General features: G+C 42.0%; 1 protein-coding gene across 1 annotated transcript in view; it reads right to left on the bottom strand.

The window, feature by feature from the left end:
• The window catches only part of FMO2 (flavin containing dimethylaniline monoxygenase 2), a 43587-nt gene extending 18435 nt beyond the window's left edge, over positions 1-25152 (bottom strand). Inside the window, exons 1-5 of the mRNA XM_075540474.1 lie at positions 25018-25152; positions 12009-12197; positions 9695-9857; positions 6652-6794; positions 2274-2473 (exon numbers count right to left, since the gene is read on the bottom strand). Of these exons, the coding sequence (XP_075396589.1) occupies positions 2274-2473; positions 6652-6794; positions 9695-9857; positions 12009-12197; positions 25018-25149 (827 nt within the window). The 5' untranslated portion in view covers positions 25150-25152. The remainder of the gene's footprint in view (positions 1-2273; positions 2474-6651; positions 6795-9694; positions 9858-12008; positions 12198-25017) is intronic.
• Between the last annotated feature and the right edge of the window lie 2752 nt (positions 25153-27904).

Here is a 27904-nt window from a genome sequence, read left to right as displayed (position 1 = left end):
ATTTTCCTTGGTAGTGGCAGTTCATACATCTTTCACCTGGTTTTTCTTATCATGTTATTGTTGTTGTCAGATGCCATTGGGTTGGTTCCAATTCATAGCACTCCTGTGTCCTTCCACACTACCAAGCACGATGTCCTCCATGCACTGGTTTCTCCTGACAACATGTTCGAAGGAGCATTTTGGCTGTGCTTCCTTAAAGACAGATATGTCTGATCTTTTTTCAGTCCACGGAACTTACAATATTCTTCACCAGTACCATAGTTAACATGCATAGATTTTTCTTTGATCTTTCTTATTCAACGTTCAATTTTCACATGCATGTAAGAAAATGGAAAATACCATTTGAGTCATGTGTACCTTACTCCTCATGGTAACACCCTTGTTTCTCAACACTTTAGAGAGGTCTTGTGTAACAAATTAACTTAATGAAATGTATCATTTGTTCTCTTGACGGTTGCTTCCATGAGCATTGATTGGGGATTCAAACAAGATGATGTTCTCCGTTGGTCCAGTTGTGAGGATTCTTGTCTTCTTTGTATTGAGTTAAAATCCATATTGAAGGCTGCCATCTTTGATCTTCATCAGTAAGTGTTTTATGGCTTCCTCCCTTTCAGCAAGCAAGGTGGTTTCATCTGCATATTACAATTTGTTAATAAGCCTTCCTCTAGTCCTATGCCTCTTTTCTTCATACAATTCAGCTTCTTATTATTTTTTGCACAGCATAGCATACAAATTGAATAAGTGTGGGGAGAGAATAAAAGCCTGATACACACCTTTCCTGGTTTTAAACCATGCTGTATTCTTTTGTTTTATCCATACAACTACTTCTTGGTCCTTACACAAGTCCTACGTGGGCATAATGAGATGTTCTGGAATTCCCATTCTCAAGACTATCATTCATTATGATCGACACAGGTTTGGTTTTCAGCAACATCAGCTCTGTTACTATTAGAAATAAAACTTTCTTAAAGGCTTGAAGGCAAACAAGCTGCCATCTAGCTCAGAAGCAACAAAGTTCACAGAGAAGAAGCACACAGCCTAAGCAAATACAAGGTGTTGAATGGACCATGCAGCAGACACCAAGGAACAAAAATAATCATTGGGTGATCACCTTCCTCACATAAATGCTGAAGATGAAGGTGTGCATAAGCAAGTGTGGTGAAGAAGGCTGATGGTGCCGGGCTACTGAGAGATATAGCATCTGGGGACTTAGAGGCTTGAAAGAAAACAAGCGGCCATCTAGCCCAGAAGCAACAATGCCCACACGGAAGCAGCACACCAACATGGGTGATCATGAAGGACAGAGGAAACCAGGTCTCAAACAACAAAGGCAGGGGCTGGGGGTGGTGGGGGTAGTGGGAATCACATCACCGTGAATGAGGGGGAGTGCGTGATGGGGACCCAATGCCCTTCTGTAGACAGCTGGACATCCCTTGCAGAGGGGTAGTGGGGAGGAGATGAGTCACTCAGGGTCCAGTGTAGCAACAATGAAACTCAAAACCTTCCTCTAGTTCCTGAACACTTCCTTCTCTCCCAATTATCGTGACCCCAATTCTACCTTGTGGACCTGGTTATACCACAGGATATACAGTGGTGCAGTAGGGATCTGGAGACACAGGGAATCTAGGATGAACGGACCCCTGAACACCAGCGGTGGGAGTGGCGACACCAGGAGGGAAGGGGGTGTAGAAAGGGAAAACCGATCTTGGAGATCTGTGTGTAACCTCCTCTCTGGGAGATGGGCAATGGGAATGCATAAGGGTGCTTTGCTCAACTGATGTATGTATGGATTGTGATAAGAGTTGTATAGTTTCCAAAGTATAAATGATCAAATGAAGGATTTGTGGCAGGTTTCCCCTGGACACTCAATGTAAATCATAAATATGAAATCTCAAAGTAGGAAAGGAACTTAGGGACATGCTAGAAAACCTTTCATCCCAAGCAAGACTTCTCGACAGAGAAGGCCACACTCTCTTCAAAGTTTCTTCTTTGTTATTGGACAGCTCTGAGTGTTGATAAATTCCCTTTTAATCATTCTTCTTCTACTTTTGGGAGCCGCTGATTACATCTCTATTTCCCCTGAACCACTGTTTTCTTTTCCTTAGGCACAGAGAACAAATTTGGTATTCAAACTCTAGGACCTATGTAATATTCATTCACATTTGTAATACAAACTATCAAGCTAGCAATTTGGAATTTTGCAGAAGAAGCACCTTCAGACAAACTTGCTTAGTAATAATGAGTATGTAATGAAAAATTTAAAATAACTCTACTTGTTTTCAGGCTCAAGACCATAATTTTCATGGCAGAACCACCGAGTCATCTGCTGTTCCATCATCCATTTCAGAACCGTTCGTGGCAAGGTATTTTGGAGCATGGTGGCAAACCGGGTGTGTGATATCATGTCCCAAGGATCGCCATTATCCGATATGCGACTCGTAACCCAGGACCCATGTCTGGTGCTGATAAATACCTGGTAAACAAAAAAGACTGCAGTTGAAATCAGGACATTTGTCCCCTTTATGAGTAATCTGTGCAGGTGTTAGATGTATCAGATGTACAGACTCAATAAACTCTAAGTTCAGAAAAGTGAAGTACCTTGTAGTTTTCACTGCTCTGCAGTAGTTTTGCCACAAAAGTGATTGGTGTTACATAACTAACAGAGGACAGCCTATCACAACGTTTTGAGAACTTTGTGGAGACACTGAGTTATCCCCAGACTAATGATAGGAACCACCAACTTATCTATATCATGTTTGCAGTTGAGGCTTGCTGCTCCTTAGCAGAATGCTCCTCCTTCCTCTCGTCCTGTCCACGTGCCTCCAGTTTCGCTTCTAGTGTAGGTCAACAATGACCTTGATGGTTGGGAATGCATGGTGCCAGTCAAATGACTACTGAGGCACAGCTGTGGGTCTGCATCACCATAAAGGAGTCCTGGAGGTGAATTGAGCTGCTAACTGGAAGATTGGCTGTTGAATATTGCAAACACTGGAAGGGAGAAAGATGAGGCAGTCTGTTTCTGTAAGGATTTTTAGACTCAGGAACCCCATGGAGCTATACTACTCTGCTCTCTAGGGTTGCCATTAGTCAGAAGTGACTGGGTGGCAGTGGGTTTGGTAGAACTTTGGAGTAGAAATAATAAGGAAAATCAACCCCCTTCTATACCTAAAATAGCTATGTATTTTGAAAGGAAAAACTAGGATGCATATTGTAATTTCCTTTCCTTTCAAATGTATATATGAATCTCCTTTCAGACCGACTCTTTAAAATTAAAAAAAAAATCATTTCATTGGGGGCTCATACAACTTTTAAATCTATTTTCCAATGTATATCTTAACCAGTTAATTTTAACTCCTCCCAGTCAAAAATATATATTTGAATGACTTCTCATATGTTGACAACCATTCTTGGAGCTATTTGATTTTGGCTGTCCTAGAGAAACAGCCTGATGAGATTTACTCACAAGCAAACGGATTTACTTTTGTTACCTTTCAGATCATGTGGTCTGTAGTTAGACTGCATGTGTTTGTATCTCAGCCACGTTATTCACTATCTATGCTACACTGGGGGTATGCTTTCTCTGTCTCTGTTTCTTTCTTGGCAAAATGGGGTTAATAATAATACCTGCTGGGACTACTTTGTGGGTTAAATAAGGTGACATATGTAAAGTTCATACAATCCTATTGCCTGGCAAGTGATAAGCATTATTTATTTTTTAGGAACTAGCAAAATATTGATTATTTATTATTTTTATAATATTTAGAAATTTAGGCTAGGTCAGGGGGTTCTTATACAGTGGCACACATCTGCATTGGCCTCCATATGAAACACTGTTTTATTGGTCTTGGTGTACAGACATACTTATGTCCCGTTTTCTCCTGCTGCTGTCCCATGTGACTTGCCGATTTCATACCTCATGTTAGTTATTGCATAAGAGATGTAAACATTTCCATTAGTGCCCATTTTCATTGTTGATTGCTCCTCTTCTTTCTTAGGTGCAATCCATATTTCAGATTGGATAGATGGTCTATTTATTTATTTACTTATTATTTTTCTTTCTATCCCTATAGCCAATAAGCCCTGGTGGCACTGTGGGTTATGCAAGGGCTAGATTGTTAACTGCAGGATCAGCAGCTGCTCCAGGGTTCTCGACTTCTCTCAGGATGTTCAGTCTTGGACATCCAAAGGGGGCAGCTCCACTCTGTCTTATAGGGTCGTCACAGGAGCCAGAATCACCTCGATGGTGGTAGGTATCCCTGCACTGGATTTGACTCTTTCTTTCATCACACTGTTCAGAGCGAGTGGAGCGGGCTAACGTGGACTGGCTAGGGATATTCTTACCCACCTGTCAATGCCCCCAGGCATTCAACTATAGAGGGTGCCTTACAAGCATGTTCATGCTTTTCTGAATCAGGGCATACTCGAGGCTATGGTGAGATTAGGTTTTAATTTTCAGCTTTAATTTGATTCAATTAGGTTTAACTTGCAGGTTGGCCTAATTTTGTCCCTTATATTTGTAGGTCCTATAAAATGTTTGATAAATCATTCCCCAGAAGGTTGACCTCAGAGGACAGAAGAGAACTACTTCTTTTGGTTTTTGAGACGTTTAAGTCTTTAAGGGAGCAGACAGCCTCATCTTTCTCTCAAGGAATAACTGTTGGATTTGAACTGCTCACCTTGTGATTAGAAGCTCAATGCATAGCCAGCCCACTATGCCACAAGGGTTCCTCATATAGGATTTCTGGGGCAGGAAATCTTTATGGGAGCCCACAGCCTCATCTTTCTCTCAAGGAGTGATGAGTGAGGTTGAACTTCTGACTTTGTGGCTAGCAATCTAAAACTGACTGGACAGTGTCACGAGGGCTACTTGAGGACATACAAGAAGGCTTCAGAAAGTTCGTGGCAAAATTCCATTGATCATTTCATTCAATTTTCCACAAACTTTTAGGCTACTTTTTATTAGTCTCTGTAAGAAATTTTATCACAATTATAGATTTATGTTATTAATTTAATAAAAAATAAAGATACATGTGGTATAAAAGATTGCTTTCCAAACTAGGAGATACAGATAAGCAAAACATGACATCCTAAGTCACAGTTGCCGAGGAGTCTACGCGGATTCACGGGGACCTCATGTTCATCCACATCAAATTGTGCTCCATAACTTTTCCAGTGGGTGAAGTTCTGGAAGCAGACCAACAGGCCTTTTATCCCAGATGTTGCTGAGTGGACTCATCATCACACCTTGTGGTTAGCAGCGGAGTGTGTGAATGGGCTTATATAGCAAGACCCAAGTAAGCCACCAGCTCTTGGAATCCAAGATTCTCCGTCTTTGGAATATCTGCGGTAAGTCCAAATCACAGGCCTGACAACACGTACTGGTTGGGCAAGAATCTTTACTTGGTTAACTGCTAAATATAGTTCTCTTGTTTTACTCCATCCTCTTTCCAACCTCAAGACTTGTAGGTGTTCCCAAGAGGAAGGGAACTGATGCTAGCGACTCCACCTGTCCCCCAACCCTCAGACCTCCTGGCTCTGCTCTTCTCCAAGACTGTAGTGAGCACCTCCTCATTCGTCACACAAAAGTCTCAAAGTGGTGTCTTTGCACAAAATGGTGAGGGCTTCTTGGGTCTAGTACATCTCTCTCTGGTCGGAGTAACCTGCTCTATTGCTGGGCTGGTAATAGATGGCAGATAGCTCCACAAATCTCAGTGTAACCCCTTTATTTCTCCATTGAGGAGACACTATATTTAGCGATCACGCTTGCTGCTGGGTGTCTTGAGTTCTAGGAGTGTAAGACTTGGGGCCAGAAAGTTTGCTGCTTGTGGATTGTGGTCATGGTCAGTCCCATGTGGCCAGAAGACACCACTTGAGGAGGCTAGTGCTGGAGGCTCTTAGGGTCAGAGTCGAGGAGAGAGGGAATGTTTTGGGGAGAGGAAGCCTAGACATTTTCCCATTTCTATCTCTTTCCTTCTAGAAGGGGTGCATTTTCTGTCATTCACAGTCATCTGTCAGCATTTGCCTCCTGCATTGCTCAACTGGTGTGATTCCTGAGCAGATGCAAAATTGACAGACGTTGAGAGATTATAGAAAGCACTGAATTATCTTGGTTGGGAGACTTATTATTTATGTAATCTTTCTATGGTCTTCAAGTAACTGATGATTATCTATATTTAAAATATGTGCTAACTTTCTCTTTTTTGCATTCTCTATTTTTTTGGTTTTCTTTTTAAAAAATCATTTTATTGGGGACTTGTACAATTCTTATCACAATCCATACACACATCCATTGTGTCAAGACGTACTAAGTTTCTAAAAGGCAACTCCAAAATATGAACAGATCAGCTCCTCATTAAACCCCCTGGGAAGAAATAAGGTCATTTGTGCTGAAAATATTCAGGTCCATATTTTAAAAATGAAAGGACCACAACTCAGAGAAATGCAATGACTTGTTCTAGATTACGTGGCTACTTAGTTGCAGAGCTGGGCAGTAGACTTTGGCCTCTAGACTTCCAGGTTTGCTGTGATAGCACTCTGGGCACCCCACTAATCAATCAAGGAGTACTGGAACCTCACTTGTGTGGCTGGGGTTTTCCAACATGGCGTTCCTCTTTCCCCTCCATCCTACACAGTGAGCAAAGAGCTTCTCACCTGCGCAGCCTTCTTACTCAGCTCCACTGCAATATCGGAGGCCGAGTTTCCTATTCCGATCACCAGGATGCGCTTGCCCTCAAATCCGTCTGCGTGCTTGTATTGGCGGCTATGGAAATATTGGCCTTTGAAGTTCTTGATACCTTCAAGGAGAGGAGAGAAGTCCATGAACTCCTGAGTTAGCTACGATATCAAGTCAATTTCAGTAAAGCTGCATTGTGCGATCTCTACCTTTGGGGAGTCAGCTATTTGTTCTTTCTCTTTCCCTCACAGAGGAATCTCAGAAGCAAGCCCAACCATAACCTCAAAGTGTAAAACACATAAGCGGGTCCTCTCTGAACACAGTTCAGGGATGTGAGTAGTTTTGGCATCAGACAGAAAGCATTGTAAAATGGATAACGGTAGGAGTAGTTAGGATGAAATGAAACACCATATCATATAATACCCCCTTTGACTCATCTTAAAGCTGTCTTGGTTTTTAATCCTTTCTGCTTTCTTCTGTTGGCTTCCTGTGTGTGTTTTGTATCATATTACGCATATGAAATCCAGGACAGGTAGATCTCTAAAAACAGTGCCTACATGGACCATGACCCAGAGGCTGCCAAGGGAGCATGGAGGGCAATGGGCAGCTGACACCAGTGAGTATGAGAAGAAAATGCGCTGAAATTTATTGTGTGATGGCCGTCAAACCCTTGTTAATATGATTGAATGATTTAATTGTATGACATGTGAAATATATGACAATAAAACTATTAAAATAGGAATAGCTTCACATTAAACATTTTTTTCTCATAAAGCTTCCTATGATATTTTTTAACAATAAAAAGATGCTGGATGATGCATTTAGTACAGGGTCAAAAGAGTTGATTTCAAGGGTAGCTTATATGTTTCCTGACAAGGAAATGGTTTTTGATGAATTAAGAGCAGAGTCAGGTGTTGGCTGTTGATGCTATTTTTTTGCCTTCTTGTGGACAGCATAATGATACTTTAACCCAACTATTGGTTCTCAACCTTCCTAATGCCCGTGACCCTTTAATATGGTTCCTCATGTTGTGGTGGACCCCCAACCATAAATTTATTTTTGTTGCTACTTCATCACTGTCATTTTGCTACTTTTATGAATCAGGCAAACCTGTGACAGGGTCGTTTGACCCTCAAAAGGATTATGACCCACAGGTTGAGAACCGCTTAAATGATTAAAATTTAATCATTTCCTCAAATACTTTCTTGCAGTTGTGTATTAATTAGGACAACATATATATAATTCTTATTTTGAAAAAGCAAATAGTAACTAGTAAGTAAAATCCCTGGGCCATAAAGTTGAGGGAAGATCTCCAGGCTGCACAACGTCAGTCATTATGGAGTGCCACAAAGTGGATTCTGACTCCTGGTGACCTGATTGGACAGAACAGAAGAGTCGCACAGGGTTTCTTAGGCCATAGTCTTAGTGGGCACTGATTGCCCGGTCTTTTCTCCCATAGAACTGCTGGGTCGAATTGAACTGCCAACCTTTCATTTCTCAGTCAAGTGGACAGTCCTACAGAATCAAAATGCTAGGGATGAGGCCCGCAAAATTTGTGTTTTGAGAAGCACTCAAAGTGATACTGCTGCCATGCTAAATGTGGTCTGAGAACCACCTTTCAAACCAGTAGGCATCAATCCTGCTGGCATCAGAGCCTTGCAGGCAGAGCAGTTCCAAGATGGGTTGCTAACTGCAGAGTCAGCAGTTCAAAACCAACCAGGAGCTCCGAGGGAGAAGTGTTACAGTCGCAGACACTCACAGCGGCAGTACTCCCCAGTTCTATAGGGTCGCTATGAGTTGGCATCAGCTCAAAGGCAGTGAGGACTCTTTTTTTTTTAACAGCAGTCTCTACTTAATCTAATCCCATCCACGTCAATTGAATCTTTGTGGTTGGGATCCCAGTGAGGAGCAGACGACCTATTTTTCTCCTGAAGAGTGCCTGATGGTTTTGAAATGCAGACCCAGTCCCTAGCTTCTCCGACAGTGTCACTGAAGGTCCGTAAGTGAAAACCAAACTCACAGCCATTAAATAAATTCTGACTCATGGCAACCCTATAGGACAGGATAGAACTGCCCCTGGGCAGTGGGTTTCTGAGACTGTAACTCTTAACAGGAGTAGAAAGCCCCATCATGCATAGATGACTCAAACTGAGGCCTGTGTGAGCATCAGCATTGTAGATGTTCCCACGGTCTTGGGAAGGATCATAGGAGAAAGACAAGACCGTATTCCTGTAAAGCAGCGGTTCTCAACCTGTAGGTTGTGATCCCTTTGGGGGTTGAACTACCCTTTCACAAGGGTTGCCCGACTCATAACAGTAGCAAAATTACAGATATGAAGTAGCAACAAAAATAATGTTGTGGTTCCGGGGTCACCACCACATGGGGAACTGGATTACAGGGTCTCGACATTAGGAAAGTTGAGAACCACGGTGAAGATCGATAATCTCAGAACCCCTGTGGAGCAATTCTCCTCTGCCCTGTAGGTTCACTATGAGTCAGAATCGATTCAGTGACAGTGGGTTTTGGTTTGGGAAGGAAGTATGCTTTCTAGGGCAATGCTTGGGACCATAAGGGCAGATGGCTGCAGGCTTTCCAATGCTACCTGTCCCTCCTTCTCTGTCCCCTGTCCCCATCACTGTTCTGCAGCAGCTCTTATTCCCAGGAGCTCTCTCCAGCACCCCTTCTCCACGCCCATTGCCTCCAAGGATGCAACAAAGCCACAGGGCATTGGCAGGAGACAAAAAAGCCATCGTAGGCATATGGCTAGCAAGCTTCTCCAACAGTTTGGATGGGAAAACTCTGAAAATCTGGGGAAGATTTAGCAACTTTGCAGCAAGCCAGCTGAGCTTCTTATGGGAACCCCCAAAGGTCAATAGAAGCAAATACAATGTTTGGAGTTTTTGAGCTTGGTGTTGATCTTAATATTATGTCATCACAACTGTTAATCCTGCCTCTCAAGCCAAACAGCATGTAAAGTGCTCAGGCCTGTCTTCTGGAATCTGGGACCCTTGCAGGCCTCACCTGGAAACGACTGCAGGGGGAGGTGAGGTAGGATGTGGTGCCCACTGCAAACCATCACCGCATCAAAGACGGCACTCCGTTCCTTGCCGTGGCTCACTGTAACAATCTCCCATTGCCCAGAGGAGGCGAAATCTGGGCATTTTTCCACACGGAGGACAGTTGTCTTGAAAATCAAAACAGAGGACATATCATTCAGAATCACTCTGGACACAATCTGGGACATCATATACAATGTTCTTGAAATGTAGGTGGGTACAGGGTAACATGTAACCCCACTCAGGGTTTCATAAGACGCTCTGGCAGACAGCTAGGCTATTCTATATGAGAAAAAACCAGCTTGTCGGCTATTCTGCTTTGTGTGAGGCCTGACTCAGCGGTCTTTGAAGGATGTGAAGTATGGAACAGGGACCCTGGGGAGAAGAAAAGGCAGGCAAGGCCTGGGAAAAGACACAAAACACGTGCCAATCATTCCGGTGGCCACGAGGTCAGCATTTCTGTGGGTTCTGTTTGAAAGAAGATACATCTTCTGAAGTGCTCTGTGTAGCGCCCGGGCCATTTCAGACTCTCTATGAATGGTAACTGTTAGTGTTTCTGCATTACTAAAGCAGTTCATTGTGTTGACAATACAGTTCATGAGATCATTGGCATGGCATCTATTGGTGGCTGGATTTGTCGCTGTAGTTTACTTTCTATCAAGGAGCCACTGAGTGAAAGAATCAAAAACAACCCCCTGACTATTGCGTGTGTGCCTCATTTAAGGACCCACACCAGTTGAAGGCACTTGCTTTACTCATACCTAGAGGAATCACAGGTGCCTCTTGTTGGCCTGTGTCTGGGCTCCTTAGATACGATTTTTGAATATTGGTGTATTTCTCAAAATGTTGAGCTGGCAATTTTTGAAAAGTTTATATGCTTGTGAGGGGGCTCTATGGGGTTATTTTCAGCTCAAAGTACTTCAGATTTATTGTTAGAGTCATATATTGACTCAGTAATATACTAACAGCAAGTAGATCCTCAAGGACCAGCACATTAGCACCACCTGGTAGCTTGCTCGACATGCAGAGTCAGCAGCCCCACTCTCGACCTACTATGTGAGAACCTGCGTTTTAACAAGCTCTCCAGGAAATTACTCACTCACTTTTAAAACCGAGAAGCACTACTGCAGATTAAATGGACAATCCCATGCAACAGAGTTTGTATAGCTTGCCTTCTTCTTGAGTTGAGCCTCAATAGCTATTAGCTTATGTCACCTCAGAGACCAAAACACAGAAAGGAATCTGCTTGACCCTTTCCCATCACCATAAAATAGTAGCAGCAGTAACACAATACACAGGAGACTTACCTAAGTCCCTTGCAATGACAACAGGATCTTTAAAGGAGCTTTGATGGCACAATCAAAAGAATGCAATGTCTCTGGCAAACAGATTGATAACCAAGGGGACAGAGACGCATTGAATCCTCTGCTATAAATAACATGTCATTGATCTAAATGGACCAGTGTTAGGATGACTAATCTACCAGGAATTTGGGGGGAAATGACATTAGGTAGAACTGTACATTTTAATGGTACTTACAAATATACATACCTATCAAAATAAACTATTGGAATTAACTAATTTAATTATTATATGTACAATAATAGAATTACAGAGAAAGTAAGCTGGGCTAAAATTTTATTCATAGTTTAATAGGAGAGACAATTGAACTAACTTCTGAGCAGAGTTTATAGTCCTCAGTGATAGGTTAATGATACAAATTCAGTATATTTAGAATATTCTTTTTTTCTTATTGAATATTGTTTTTGAGAAAGCACCGAAACTCTAAGTGTGTTTCCAAATAATCTGACCTTTGTGTTTATAGATTGTATACAGAAAAGACATATAATTAGCTAACCTTGGTGGCTACAGGCTTTTGAGATAGGTGGAGAGCAGAGAGTTTATCCAGCACAGTTTGTAAGAAATCCTGTTTCAATGGAGAAGATAAGAAAATAAAACAGCAGTTTGCTTCTCCTCCGACACCCTTCCAAAGGAGACAAGGCCAGGAGAGTCCATGGGAACAGATCCCACTTGCAATGCAGCTTCACCGTTTGTACCATCATCATTCCGAATGTCTAGCTTTAACACATGGTTTTTCTCTTTATTAGTGTCTGTAACCTAGAGTTTCAGTTACAAGACTACTCATTTTTACATATGTTATTTATGCTCATATAATTCAGAGAAGAATTAGATTGGGGTATATCTCTCTTTATTAAAGCAATTATTTGTTTAAATGTCACCTGTAATGTAGAAAAACCCTTTTCCCAAAAATACAATACCTGGAACTGAATGTATTTGAGGAGATCAAACTTCTCGGCAACAATTCTGAAGTATTCCAGAAGCTTTGAGTTGTGCAGGAAGTTTGGGAAATCTTCAGGCATCGGAAAGTCACTGAAACAGGACATTTCTTTGCTGGTGTTGGTGATGACCGATTGGTAGATACTTGCTCGGCCATCATCAACAGTTTCCTAAAGAATAAAATACAAAGAGGAATGATTATCATGCTTGGTTCCATATGTATATCCCCCCTGGGTAATAGATTCGTTTTTCACTGATGAAGCATAACTATAATGTTTGGGTGGCGTGGCTAGATTTTTGTCAACTTGAACCTGTGTAAAGGTCTAGGGGTGGTCCCAGTCAGGTCCCAGCCTGATGAAGCTTCCTTAGGGATGTGGCCTTTTCAGTAGACACAGGGGACTTCTCCCTCCTTTGGCCCTTAGCCTTCCTCCTCACTGGGACTCTGTTTCTGCCTCTGGGTGCCTACAGAGCTGGGTGCCAGGCCATGTTTCTACAACCTTATAGGTGGGACTCTGCACCCACCAGCCTGTGATTTTCCTGCTTCCTGCTTCATCTTTCTGCTCATCAGTCGGAAGCTGTGTAAGTCTGAAGAAGGCTCTGGCCACCATCGGATCCATGGACTAGAATTGGACTGGGCTGGGAAGTCTTCTTGATATAAAATTATTCTTGCTATCAAGTTCTTTCTTATACATATGAGTGGCACTAGTTTTGTTTCTCTAGGCAGCCCACCCTAACATAGGTGGTGAGGTGTAGCACATACAGACATGCAAAACTCATCGCCTCTCGGGGTGGCTGCCTAGGGGGTCTACTGGCAGTTCTTTGGGCACATTGTAGGATATTCAGCATCCTAGTTCTTTACCAATAGACACCAGTCATGGGGACAGCTCCTCCTCCTAGCCCTTCTGGGGAGGCTCAATAATCCTTCTGTCCTACCACTTTGAAGATCAGTAAGTCCTGTGTCACAGTCTGAGAACATAGAAGAGAAACTCAAGTCAAAGGGTACTTGTGGAGGCAGGGAGTTTTCACAACTGCTGTGAGTCTATCTGCTTTCCGTTTTGGGTTTTCCATCAAATCAAGTTCAAGTGATAAAAATGAAGCCTCTACATTCTAATGGGTTCTAAGCATCAGTGAGTGTGTGTTGGTAAAATTGGAGACAACACATGCTATGCTGAGTCCTATACCTGAGGGTGGGGGCACTGGTTGTTCAGTGGTAGTATTCTCAGCTTCCGTGCAAGAGATTTGGGTTCAATTCCCAGCCAATGCACCTATAATGTAGCTACAAGCTGTCACTAACTGGATGTTTTTGTTTTCTTTGGATGTTGGACAAGTTTCAGTAGGGCAGATGAGGAAGGAAAGTCTGACAGGCTATTTCTGAAAGACCAGTCGGTGACAACTTTCTGGATCTAAATGGTTTGATCCACAAATGACCGTGGGACTCGTGCAGGCCATTTCATTCATTGTACATGGGGTCACCATGATGGGACGAACTTGAACTTGACAGCAGCGAGCCACAGCAATTAGTGCCCCCTGCACAACGTCTCCCACATTAAACTGTTAAAAAAGCAACACACGATGTTTCAGCATACTTGAAACCAACACAGTTTCCAAGAGGGTTGTATCAATAAAATTTAAATAATGCCTCCTGAGAACTCCTCAATCGATTCCTCTTCACATGCAGAGCTTAGCCCATCATCTTGCAAACAGTACAAATCTTACTGTTTGGACTTGGGTGGAGTATCGGGGAACAGAAAGCTCGTGGCCCTGACTAGCTGCAAATTTTAGTTGTTTAGTTTTACTTAACAGCAGCCTCTTCCACAGAATGGTGAATGAAACAAATTACTCACTTACCATCCTGCCACTACAATGACTCAATTGCCCATATTTTCTTTTCCTCTCATCATTATTCATACACATTCATTATTTTCAAGCTAGAATATTCCATTTTCTCCTTAGACTCCTCCCCGCCACCCCCCAGTACTGAAAGAAGTGGCTTGGTCTGGAGCCTGAGCTTTGGAGTCAGACCTGAGTTCAGATCCAACGCTTTCTGATTCTATAAGCCTGGCAGAGTCAGTGCCCCTGAGCTTCCGTCTTCTCATCTATAAAATGGGGGCTCTGTAGGTAGAATCAATTATTCTTGAAGAAGCTATAGGGTTTAACAAAGTTGTTAGTTACTACCCACTAACAGATGGTCTATTTTGGAAAATGATCTGTGTGTGCTGGACAAAAATGTAATACAGGCAGTCCCCTGGTGATGAATGTATGGCCAACTAAGCGTTGCTCTTTCATGTCATGCGAATTCGCTCTTACTCTGATATGTTCAAGTCAAGCACACTGACAACAAATTCTTCATCACAGTCACCTTCATTTCTGCATGTGCAGCTTTAAAACCATTGAAAAGATGTCTGAGGTCTTTCTTGCATTGAAATCTAGCTAAACTAGAACGTTATACACCTGTTTTGATTCATCTACCAATTCCACTTTAAAGACTTAACGACACAGTTGGGAACAGATCTTGTTCAGAAGCCAGGCCTGCTTGTATAAGAAAGGCTTCTAAGAAAGCTACAGTACAAGATATGTAACTGACACAGGCAAGCACACTATCACATGTGGGTTTCCAGCATTTTCTGGGAATTATACTTGATTTTTCAGTGTTTTTTTTTTTTAATGTAAGTTTGCAAAGTCTTGCTCCCATCCAGCCTTGCTTCTGATATGTATTGCTGTCACTGTGTCCCAGTGCCAGGCATTATCACCACCAATATGCATCACCAAAGCTAAAATGTCTCTTCCCAGATCATGTCATTCCAGAGCAAAACATAGAATTCTTGCTAAATATATGGCTGAGGGTATAAATATCCACTTCCCTCACTCCTTTTCATTTCATTCATTCATTCATTTATGCTTTTATTTACTTATATAAATGTAAATAAATACTTTTATTTATTTAATAAAAATATTTATTTTATAACTACTCAGGGCTACTCCACACCATGAGTTAAATGCTTATTTTTGTTTAATAATTCTATTGGGGTCCATACAACTAAATGCCTTTTTTAACATTTATAATCCAGAATCAAGTCTCAGATAATAATTTTGATAAAATTTCAATGGCTTTGGCAAAAGCTAATCAGGCAAGGCTACTTCATCTTTCTAGCAAGTTAGAGTTATGTCATGTGTGTCTCAAAATCACAAGTCAAAATTAACAGAAAAAGAATTTACATTAGAATATGATTTGAATCTTTTTGTTTTGTGCCCTAGCATGCCGTCTGTCCTGGAGAATGGTCCATGCACGCAGGGGGGAAGAGGAGATTGCTGTGATGTGAACGGAGTGCTCTCTATGTGTCTGTCTATCAGCGTGCCCTGACTTGTTTTCAGTGTCCACAGTGGTCCTTTGAGATGCTCTGCTGTACTCGACAGTGGTGTGTTGAAGTTAGTTATATTTTCCCTTTCATGGTTTCATATATTTTGGTACATTGTTGTTAGGTGTGATATGTTTATAGTGGTTATATCTTCTTGCTGGATTGACCCTTTTATCATTGTATTCTTTGTATGTTGCCATAGATTTTTATTTAAAGTCTTTTATTTTTAACCAGACATCAGAATGGGTTACGTGGAATATTTTCCTCCCTTCTCGTATTGTCTGTTTGTGTCCTAGTGGAGAGGAAGCGAGGCAGCGCCTCTCAGCCCTACAGGGTCCCCATGAATTAGAATCTACAAGGGGGCAGAGGACTTGGCATTTTCTCCTGAGAACCACTAGAGGGGACTCTTATCCTTAGTGGTTTTTGTTTATTTATTTTTCAGGGTTGATGCAGGAGTTGTGGATGCTTGGTATGTGGAACTCAATGCACACGCAAGAGCGTGGGAGTGATTCAGCTGATCACAGATGATGATGGGCACTGTGGAGCTTGAGCTTTCTGTGCTGAGAGTAATTGGCTCTACGTGTCTTTCGCTCCCCGAGGCACCTGCACAGTGTCCCCTGCGGCTGCTTCCCCTGTGTGAGCCATCATTATCCCCCTCCTGCTGCTGCCCTTGCAGGTCTTCCTGGTCGGTTGTCTAAGGCCTCAGAGAGATACACTCTCTCTCAGAGAGACATGGTGCCCTTTCATCACCTCCCAAGTTCATAATCAAAGAAGTCCCACAGCCTATTTGTCCTGCCTTGAAATATTGGGCTAGAGTTTCCTAATATGAGCTCCCTCTCTGAGTGCTCTGTTGGGGGTGTTACCCAGCCCCTTTAGAAGTGAGTGAGTACTTGTGATGTCAGTCGCTAGGTTCTCAGCGCTTCTGTGTCGTCCCAACCAGTCCTCTCCCCAACTTCTGGATTCACTCTGACTCTCCAACATCTCAGCTTTCACCCAGAGTTCCAAAATCTTCGTCTGCGCTTTTAACAACTCCTTGTCTCTGGGGAAGTAAATGGGAGTGTCCACTCATTTTTTCTTACTCTGGCCCCGAAATAAGAATAGAAAGGGGTTTCTGTCTCTTACACAGGACGCAGTGATCTGAATTGTGTGTGAACACATCATGGCCTTTTAAATATTTTTCAAGTCTTATTTCAGATTGAACAATACTGAGAGTGAAACTGATTTACAAATTATTTCTGGATGTTTTAGCATGATTGAACATCATGTCCTTGGCACGACTAAGCGACTGACTTTCTTATCCAACAAATTAAAAAAATAGGAAGTATTATATAAAGCAAAGAAACTGTAATTGTTTTCAGGACCAGATGATTTATAAGTAGAATTAAACACGATAACTCTGTAACTTGTTCAGGTAAACAACATTGTTAGAGGCAAACCGATCGGGTTGCTATTTTAATTCTACCACTGTGAGCAGTTTTGTTTACTTAGGCAAGTTATGTAATTCGGTTTCCTCACCTATAAAGCAGGATTCAGTAATCTGAATATCAAACAGTTATTGTGAAGTTTTGATAAGATTAGCCAAATTGCTCAGCACTGAGTCCTCACAAGAGCTCAGTAAATGTTCACCTCTTTTGCTATTATTGCGGGATTGTTCTAAAGTGCTGAAACCTTATGATTTCTACTGAAGTGCACATGTCCATCTCTAACATCCCCAAGACACCATAGTCACGCACCCCAGATTCAATGACACATCCACCATTTTGGCCTGAAATTTTCTAAATTTTCTCTCCTTAGGTGATGAGTGCTAGAGAAAGATGTGAGCTAGGAAGTTGCCACAAGGTGCTATTTAGATTTAGAAATTCCAGGGACCTAGTGGCTTTGAACACATAGCTGATACATGAAAATCGCTTGTTTAGCTTTTCAAACATGTTATGTTTGCTTGATGGAACCAACTTATAACCCCCCAGTGAATCCACTTATTTGTCTTTTCACTGTGAAGCGGTGTTATCTTGGCCTCCATAAATCGGCATTTTATTCTCATGGGTGGCTACCACCAGCCTGTGAGCAATTGGATTAAATTGCATGTCTTTAAAAATATTTTGTCATGCTATCTTTTTGCTCTTTAGATGAACCTTCTAGGAATTTGCTTCACTTGAAACTATTTTCAATTCCTTGTCTTAAAATTAGAAGTAAAATTAGGCTTTACAAATACAAATGGACTGGTTGAGTCAGAAGAACTGAAGGGGTTTTGAAAAATACATATTAAGCGTTCTGGGTAAGGACTCAAACTCATTGCCATCGAGTCAATCCTGACTCATAGTGACCCTATAGGACAGAGAAGAACTCTCCGGTGGATTTCCATGACTGGAACTCTTTACAGAAGTGCATGACTGGAACTCTTTACAGAAGTGGAAAGCCTCATCTTTCGCCTATCATGCTGCTGGTGGTTTTGAACTGCTGATATTGTGGTTAGTAGCCTATTGGGTTACCCACTATGCTACCAGGACTCACAGGTGATTCTGTGAGGAACTTTTGGAATCACTGTTAGAGTGTCATTGCATTCTGCCATCTCTTCTTAGGGCTGGTGCCTGTGTAGGTATTTGCTCTCGATCACTGAGAAACCCAGAGACCCAAATGCACTATCATTGAGTTGATTCCAACTCACAGTAACCCTCCAAGTTTAGGATAAGAGTAGAACTGCTCCTCTAGGGTTTTGAGTCTCAATAGCTTCACAGGAGCAGAGAGGCTCACCTTGTCCCTCAGAGAGACAGGTGGGTCATACTTGCTGGCCCTGTGATTAGCAGTCCGAGTAAGGCACCATGCCAGCAGAGCTCCTTGATCACCAAATCAACAATAAACCCCTTCACTGTCCCCAAGTTAATGCAGATTCATAATGATTCCCTGTGGGTTTCTGGGACTGTAACTGCTTATGGGAGAAGAAAGCCCGGTCTTTCCCCCTTGGAGTTGATGGTGGTTTTGAACTGTAGGGAACTGCGTGTCCCCCTACCCTGGATTTAAGCCATGTACGACCTTTATGAATTTACTCTCAGTTTCCTGCCATACAAACTGTGCCCTGTAGTTTTACTGCCTTTGTTTCATTCCCGCCAGATGGTGGCTGTCTTGACCCTTGCTAGGATTGGTGCTCTTTCACTAGCAGCTGCTATGTTCATTGGTCAATACATGACTGGTGGCATTTCCCCCCAGACTCCTGGTATGCTTCATTAGCATACTTACCTGTTCGATCAGTTGCCCGCCATGTCTTCCTTATTTGGGAGATGCACAACTATTGGCTACCTCAGCTGTACCTTATTTCCATGTGACATAATGGTGCCCGCCCTTCGCTGGCTATTTAAACCTCTGCGCTCAGCTCAATAAACGAGCCTTGATCAGATTCCTGTCTTGCCTCCATTTCTCGTGTCCCTTGCCCATCTTCATTCCAAGTCCCTTTCAGGTATCCATGTTGATGTCCCACGGGACAGGACATTGAACTGCTGAACATGCGCATCACAGCCCAACATGTAACCATTACACAACCAGCGGTCACTGAAAGAGTCCCTAAAGTGGACATTCTGACTCAGCTATTGCCCTCTTTCTTTATTGTTTTGAAGATAAAGTATAACCTCGTAGGCTGGGGACACAGGTTCCTTATGGTTGGACCCTGACTGGAGAGGCTCGCTTACATGGAACCCAAGCACCAGGGTGGCCCTCCTAGCTTTTAACATATCGGCAGCATTCATCCAACCACCCAGCAGCACACAAACAACAGTATGACAATTCATTAGCACGTTCCCATTTACGTCCTTTATTCCAGCCACATCGTGTGATTGCGAGTATGGTTTTGGTTTAAGCACTATTTGCACCATCTAGAACACAATTTCTTTATATTTCCATGCAGTGTCACACCCTGTAGGAAACCTGAACTATTTCTTCTCTGCTGATTGAAGTTGTATGCATCCATGCAAGCACACAGTGTACCAGACTTGTATTCGACTAGGGATCCTCTTTAGGACTGCTACCACTGAACTGTGAATACCTGACAGCAGCGACTGCAGGGCTGTGTTCTCAGCACTTGGCATGACCCTCGGCACATTACATACACTTGTTAAATGAATGAAGGAATGATTAATGTGAACCAGAATTATCATAAAGCACTGAAAATACTATACTGAACATTCATTTCATGGGCATTTTGCTGGTATTATGCTATAATCTTTGTTCTCTTATACTCAGGCAAAGATGACATCTTTTGGAAAATTAATCATCATTTATCTTAGACTCTTAGTAAGGAAATTTAAAGGACTGTGGTATTTTGTACTCGATTGCCTGGAAAGATACAAAGATCCAACATGTTCAATCTGGTTCAGTTAAATGTTTGCTGCTGCCGCAGGTGCCAGCAAGTCGGTTCTGACTCAGAGTGACCCTGGGGGCAGCAGAAGGAAACACCTCCCATTGCTGCCCATCCTCACGGTGGCTCGCATGTTTGAAGTCAGTGTTGCAGCCACTGCGTCAATCCATCTCCTCAAGAGCCTTCCTCTTTTTCACTGCCCCTTCACTTTACCAAGCATGATGTCCTTCTCCAGGGACTGTCTCTCCTAATCCTGATGCTGGACTCTTCTTCCTATAATCCAGCTTCTCTGATTATGTGCTCAGCATACAGATTGATTAGTGTGGTGAGAGGATTCAACCTGGACACACACCTTTCCTTATTTTAAACCATTCGTTAAATGTTTAGTAGGGTGTAACAATCTATGTTAGATTGAATTATACTGTGATGGAGTCTTTGGATAAATTTATCTGAGGAGAAAAATGAGCTCTGGAGAGTAAAAAAAAGTAAATCATGTGTCTTGTATGGAAAGGAAATAACCATTTGTTCTAAACTCATTCACTGCCTTGAAGTTGAGTCTGACTCATAGTGACCTTGTAAGACAGGGTAGGATTGCCCCTGTGAGTTTCTGAGATTGTAACTCTTTACAGGAGTGTAAAGCCCCCATCTTCCTCCCATGGAATGGCTGGTTGGCAGTTTTGAACTGCTGATCTTGCAGTTAGCAGCTCATGGGGTAACCACTATGCCACCAAAGCTCTTCAAGTCCTGAATAATGTAGCTATAGTCTGTCTGGACAGAGTGTACTATTAACAAGCCCACACTAACTGAGACAGAAGACAGGTCATGCATATTTAGATCAGTGTGAAAATGGTATGGTTTAGAAAGTCTCACTTGTCATATCTCAGGCTTCTACTTCACACTTATTTTCATATATTCAACATTTTAGTCAGTAATTTTTATGGAGACAAATACAAAATGATGATCAAATTTCTGTGTACCCAAAGCTTGGCGGTGTAGCAAACATGATAGATGATCTTGGGGCTGTTTCAAATCAACTATACAACATTTAATTTGTATAAATGTAAGATTCCTGCAACTAGGCTTAAAACTAACTTTAAAAAATGTAGGATAGTAGTGATTTGGATCATCAAGACTAACATGACAAAAAGAGTGTGAGGGGTATTAATTGATCCTCAAATTTAGTAGAAATCATTAAGATTCTGTGAGAGGAAATTTAATGGTGAGCTCAACTAAATTTAATCTCCATATGGTGACTGGTTTTAAGACTGATGACCACCATATTGAGATTTTTTTGTGCATCAATGATTATGAGCAATCCATTTACCCTTGGTTTTCTCATGGTTAAATTGAAATTAATTATGACTCATCCAGAGGAATATCATCAGTACACAATGAGGAAATGCATATGAAAAGGAGAGTAACATGTAAAAATAATTAAACAAAAGTGCGATGTATGTTGTTAACTTCTCTGAGAACGCAAGATAACAAGAACAATAGATGAGGCTGATCCGGAAAATGGCTGAAGGAGATAATACTTTACTTTCTCAATATGCTGGCCTAACCACCACCCATAGCTATTGAGCCAATTCAGACTCATAGCTACATTTACAAGACAGAGGACAACCGCTCCTTAGGCTTTCTGAGACTACAAATCTTACAGGGACAGGCAGCCTTGTTTTTCTCCCATGGAGCAGTTGGTGGGTTTGAACCACTGACCTTGTGTCTAGCAGCTCCATGCTATCCCACAGCAACACCAGGCTCTTTGGTACCGTAGTAAGGCTACTGAATGTGAGGACACAGGAATTTTCCCTTCATTGTTCTTTCTTCCACCACTGTGTTCTTCTGGGAAAGTTATTTAACCTAAACCTTAGTGTCCTCATCATATGGAAATGACAATAATTGTAAGAAACGTACTTCTTGGGGGTGTTGTGAAGAAAAAAACAGAGCTGATGCATATAAAGTGCTTCCCATCATTGGAATAAGTGCTGGAAATACATGTTAATTGCCCTGGTCCCTTGTTCCAAAGTTTCTACTAGGAAGTGGTAGAAAACCTTTTGGAAGAATTCATTAGCATCTGAAATAGGCATGGAACAAAGACTCAAACTTTTTTTTCTTCTTAATTTCACTACTAAATGTATTAAATTATCTCCGAAGCATCATGTGTGAATAAGGAAATGAAATAATGACCCAGTTAACACGTGGTTCTAGATGGTAAAGGAATGAGATACACAAAGTTTCTTTAGGGTTTCAGTGGGAGCGCCTTGCAGTCCAGTTTCCTGTCAATCAGGACTCTACATGATCTCATGTAAAAGTTTGCTTATTCTGTAGATTTTGCTCAAAGATTCTTTGTCTCCTTTGGGTATAGAAAAGAGAGGAAAGGATAGCAAGATTTCACCTCCCATGCTTCGGACATTTCAGGAGAAAACATGCCCTGGAGGAAGACATCATGTTTAGTAAAGTTGAGGAGCAGTGAAAAAGAGGAATCCCCTGAATGAGATGGATCGACACAGTGGCTGCAACAATGGGCTCAAACATAAGAAATGCTATGAGAATGGTGCAGGACAGACTGGGTGGTGTTTCGTTCTGTTGAACATAAGATCACTCCATAGCACCTAACACCAAAACAACAATTGCTGTCTCAATAGTTAAGTGCTTGGCTGCTATCCGAAAGGTTAGTGGTTTGAACTCACCCAGCAGTTCCACAGAAGAAACACCTGGTGATCCACGCCTATAAATATGAGAGCCAAGCAAACCCTGTCAGCAGTTCTACTCTTTCACATGCGGTTGCTATCAGTTGACTTGATTGACAGCACCCAGTAACATTGGAATATGGTTTTGAGAACCATGATGTATGACATTGTTATAAGCACCAGGGAGTTATATTCTAGTCCTCTAATATATAATAAACCACAAAGCAAAACCAAACCAGTTGCTGGTGGGTTGATTCAGACTCATGGCGACCCCATGTGTTGGAAAACTGAACTACACCCCATAGGGTTTTCCAGGCTCTGCCCTTTTAGAAGCAGTTCATAAGCGCTTCATTCCAGGGGACCTCTGGGTGGGTTTGGACATTTTAGCGAGTGGAGATGTAAATGACGTGTCCAAGATCTCACCGAGAAGAGGTGGCAAACTCCTATGTATGCATTCAGTTTTAAGAAGGGTTAAATTATGAATCCTTACATCTCTCTATATATGCTTCTAGAAATTCTGATGGACGGCTAGCATGATAAATACTTGGGTTTGCGTAACGGATCTTTTAAATCAGTAGTTCCTAGCAGCTGTAAGTGTCACCAATGAAGCGAAACCAACAAGCAGTAAAGGTAAGCAAACATGCATGAAAAAGAGGTCTGTAGCACTCTCTGCAGTTACATTAAGTTCAATGATGGAAGTGTAGATTGTGTCTTGAAAAGATCTCTGTCATATCTGTAACTTTGTAAAATGTCTTCTTTTTTAGTTTTTAAAATGGTTTTATTGGCTTCTCATTCACATATCATAAAATCTAATTGTTCAATAATATTAAGAAGAGTTGTATAACCACCACACTGAATTTCCGAACATTTTCTTTTTGTAGTTATTGTTAGCTCCCCTTCTCCCCAATCTCTCCTGCCATGTTCTGGTATTTATTAATCCATTTACTCTATAGATTTACCCATCCTGTATTCTATACATGCAAAATTATACAAAACACAAACAACAAATCCAGAAATAATTACAAAACAATATAAAAATCTCAATAGAAAGGAAACAAAAACCATTGAAAACTGAAACAACTTGAAAATAGGTTGAGAACCACTGCTTCAGAGGCTCAAAATCCTGGGCTTCATTTGCCGAGAAAGAGTGAAACAAATAATACAGCTTGAAGAGGGTGACCCCCCCAATGACAGCGCCCCTCTGAGATACACCGTAATATACAAGAGTACAAGCAAAATATAACAGAATGGCCATCTCAGGATTGTTGCGGTAATACATCTCTTAATACGATGTGCAGGGCATTGGTGTATCAAGATCTCATTTGTCCGCCAACCAACAGCACATCGCTTTTGTAACAGCTGTCTTCTCCTTCCTCTGACACCCTGTGTTTTCTGGCCTAAATTCTCGGGTTACAAGTGGGTCTGAGGTAGAGTTCATTTCACCCAGTGGGGTTCCCATATGGGGTCTCACCTATGCAGCATCTGGAGTATGCTGTGTGTACCAACAATGCAGGATTCAGTGTCTCAGTCTTCTATGGCACCTGGCCTGGGGTCCCAGAAGACCCCCAGATGCCCGAGGTCATTTCTGCCCACTCACTACTTGTCACTAAAGACCCTCCCCACCTAATGTTCCCAAGAGCATTCTTAGTCTCTCCTCCCCCCATCTGGAGGTCAGCCCTCTCTCCCCTCTCCTCAACAGACATGCGCCTATGTTCCCCCAAAACTTGATGATTCCCTCTCCCTACTTCTGTGTGGCTGTACCCCCCCATCAGTAAGCTTCATCCCTCTGACAGGGCCATCTCTGTGGCTTCCACTCAGCTGACAGTATCCCTACCTTTCCATGTCCATTTGAACCCAACTGTCATGAGGTGCCCTCTGGTCAAGTGACCCACACTATACTTACCTGGAGCGAATGGCATGTGGCTCTTTGGCACTGGTGAGCCTCATTAGCAGGCTGTCTGCTCCCTGACTGGAAGATTGGGTGGCCTGTAAGCTGGAGCTTGTGCCTGTTCTGCTCCTTCCTACCGTACTGGGCTCGGACAGTTTTTATCCTCTTGTGCTTGACTAACTCCACTCATCATAATGTCTTCCAGATTCCTCCACGAGTTTGAGGTGTTTCATAGTTTCATCGCTGCTTTTTAAGGAATGCGTAGTATTCCATTATGTGTATGTAGTACCAGAGTATTTTTATTCACTCTTCTATTGATAGGTATTTAGGCTATTTCCAGCTTGTTTCTATTGTGAACTGGGGTGGGTGGGGGGGGAGGGTAAATGTCTGCTCGTGATCTGTTTCTTACTTCTTTTGGGTATATGCCCAGGAATGGTATTGCTGGGTTATATGGTAGTTGATTTTCCATCTGTTTTAGGTACCTCCATATCACCTTCCAGAGTGGCTGCACAAGCCGTCCGGCAGTGCATATGAGTTCTTATCTCACCACACACTCTCCAACATTTGCTGTTCTCAGTTTTTTTAACCTGGGCTACAGTAATGGGTGGTAAGTGGTATCTCACGGTTGCTTTGATTTGCATTTCCCGGATAGCTATGAGTCACCCCAAAGCACAGCACAACCTGTGTAAGAAAGAAGCAATTCTCACTTACTTTGAACCGCCAAAGCCCTCCGATGTCTTCAGTCCTCTCAAAGCAAGTGGGCTCCAGTCCCTCATCCACACAGCACTTGAGGGAGATCAGGCCACTGACGCCAGCTCCGATGACAGCCACCTTCTTTGCCATGGTCTCTTGTCACGGAATCGACCGATCAATCAGTGCTGCAAATGTGGACCAAGTGTAAGAGAGCCCTTAGGGTCTGACCACGTAGATGGTTTTAAACCCTGTAACAATTGTCACTTAATATGCTGCACCAACTGAATAAAATACGTCACTAGTCAAATCCCAGTCTTCTCTTTACCTTGGGAGATCTTTCTGGGACTATGCGGCACACTCTGTTTACAACCTCTTGGACTAGCATTTAAAAGTAACCCACTGAACATAAACAAAGATTCATTAACATTATACTTGGGGAAAACAAAACAAAATAAAACAAAACAAAACAAAAAAACATTAGACTAGGGATGCAGCCGTCTCCAGTCATATTCTTTCCAGTGCTGAGCTTTTCCTTTCCTGCTTCTTGGTTTGTTGCCTTTTGGCACATTGACTCCTCCACCAGTTTGACCAGTTTTCTCAGCCGGTTGTGTGCTGTGAGTCAGTCAGAGCATTTTTAAATTAAAAAAAATTTTTTTAAATTTTCATGTTTTCTTTTTTGTAAAAAATAATTTTATTGGGGGGCTCATGCAACTCTTATCAAAATCCATACATACATCAATTGTGTAAAGCACATTTGTACATTCGTTGCCCTCATCATTCTCAAAATTTTTTTTATTATTCTCAGAAAATTTGCTCTCCACTTAAGCCCTTGGTATCAGCTCCTCATTTTCCCCCCTCCCTCATGAACCCTTGATAATTTATAAATTATTATTATTTTGTAATGTCTTACACTGTCCGTTTCCCATCACTCACTTTTCTGTTGTCCATCCCCAAGGGAGGAGGTTATATTTAGAATAATCGGTTGCCCCTTTCTACCCCACCCTCCCTCCACCCTCCAGGTATTCACTCTTACCACTGGTCCTGAAGGGATCACCAGTCCTGGATTCCCTGTGTTTTCAGTTCCTTTCTGTACCAGTGTACATCCTCTGGTCTAGCCGGATTTGTAAGGTAGAATTGGGATCATGAAGGAGGAAACATTTAGGAACTAGAGGAAAGTTGTATGTTTCATCGTTGTGAGGCTGCACCTTGGCAGGCAGAGCATTTTAAGAGTGGGAGGAGGCTGTGAGAAGTAGGAGGGGCATCTCACCCCAGTGTTCTGCCAAATGAAATTCCAAGGACTTTGTTAGAACTCCGGAAGTTAGACAAGACGTGCGGATTCTGAGGTTAAGGGAGACAGTGAACTATCTTTACCTGGACAATATACATTTACATAGCATACAGATGGAAAAAGCTTCTTTATAATGAATGTAACAAATGACTGTTAGAAAATTAGCAAATATTAATAAAAAAGAAGTTAGAATTACCACTAAACTCATCACCCAGTGATGCCTATAGCCTCTATTGATATTTTGGCCTTATTATTTCATATATACAAAAAGAGGGAATCACACTCAAGTATAATTCCCTACTGGGTTTTTCCAATTCTCTGCATATCAATACCTTTGTTTCTATAATAATAATGCTTCTTAATGAATACATGAATTCTGTCTAGACAGTGGATCAGTCATCCATCTAAAAAATACTCATTCCTAGTGCTAGCCACTCTTTCTTGGGTAGCACAAATGGCTTCTGATTCGTGACTAACTTAAAGGTTAGTGATTCACCCCCATCCAGCAGCACTGTGGCTGAAAGGCCTGGTGATCTGCTTCTATAAAGATTAGAACCAAGAATATTCTATGAGCAGTTCTACTCTATGCAACAAGGGCTCACCATGTAACAGGTGTGCTCTGGGTTTGGGGTGAATTATTCTGGCATATTACTGTGTCTCAATGAATGATGCAGGTTGTGTCTCTTCTCTTGTGAAATTTACATTCTTAGTCTGGCCTGGTTCTCTTAGACTTGAACATTTATGGATCTTGGTGTACCAGGTTTACTTATTTGTAAACTGCTTAAACTCATAACTTAAATGGGTATTTCTGCTTATGTGAAGGTTGGTATGAAGAGCCGAATATGAAGTTTAAGACCTTCCTATCAATTATCTTTTTTGCTTTCTATAGAACTAAGTAACATTCCTTTGCCTATAATCTCAGTTATTAGCACTAACATCCATTAGGAAGACTAAACAAGCTACTAAAAAGCTTTTGTGTACCTTGGATACAATCTTCATTATGAAGATAAAATATTCTGTCATCCATCCCCCAAAGGCCAGGGGAATCTAAGGATCCAGTTATGCTTTCTGTAAATTCATCCAATCACACATTCAACAAATATTTAGTGGGCAACTTCTAGGTGCCTGACACTAATAAACAGAGACTAAGTTCTCTACCCTCATAGAGCTTGCTTCTCAGTAGAAAGAGGCAGATAATTGATTAATAAAATAAAATAACCAGCTAAATAAAATATAGTATAACAGATGGTGATGAATGCTTTTGGGAAAAATACAGCAGGGGAAAGAGGACTGGCATATATGAATAGTGTGGGCGAGACTGCTCTGTCTCCCTAAAAATATCAGTTGAGTTTGGGCTACGTCATAGTCAGTGTACCTACCTATGTAGGATACACACTGGAGGCATGCCAGAGGAGAGAGCAGCAGGACCAATGGTCCTTGGGAGACATGAGGGGTGAGGGCAGTGGGGGAAGGGGGTAGTGAGCAGGCAGTTCTATGGACAGGGGAGCAACTGGGGTGTTGGAGTCAATAACAAGGAGGAGCTAGGGATCCAAGGTGTGTGTGTGTGTGTGTGTGTGTGTGTGTGTGTGCAACAGCAAACTAGCTAAGAGGAGGTAC

The sequence above is a fragment of the Tenrec ecaudatus genome, chromosome 1 (genome assembly GCF_050624435.1).
Source record: "Tenrec ecaudatus isolate mTenEca1 chromosome 1, mTenEca1.hap1, whole genome shotgun sequence".
Lineage (NCBI taxonomy): Eukaryota > Metazoa > Chordata > Mammalia > Afrosoricida > Tenrecidae > Tenrec > Tenrec ecaudatus.
The sequence above is the reverse complement of the archived record's forward strand: the minus strand, read 5'-3'. Positions and strand labels throughout refer to the sequence as shown.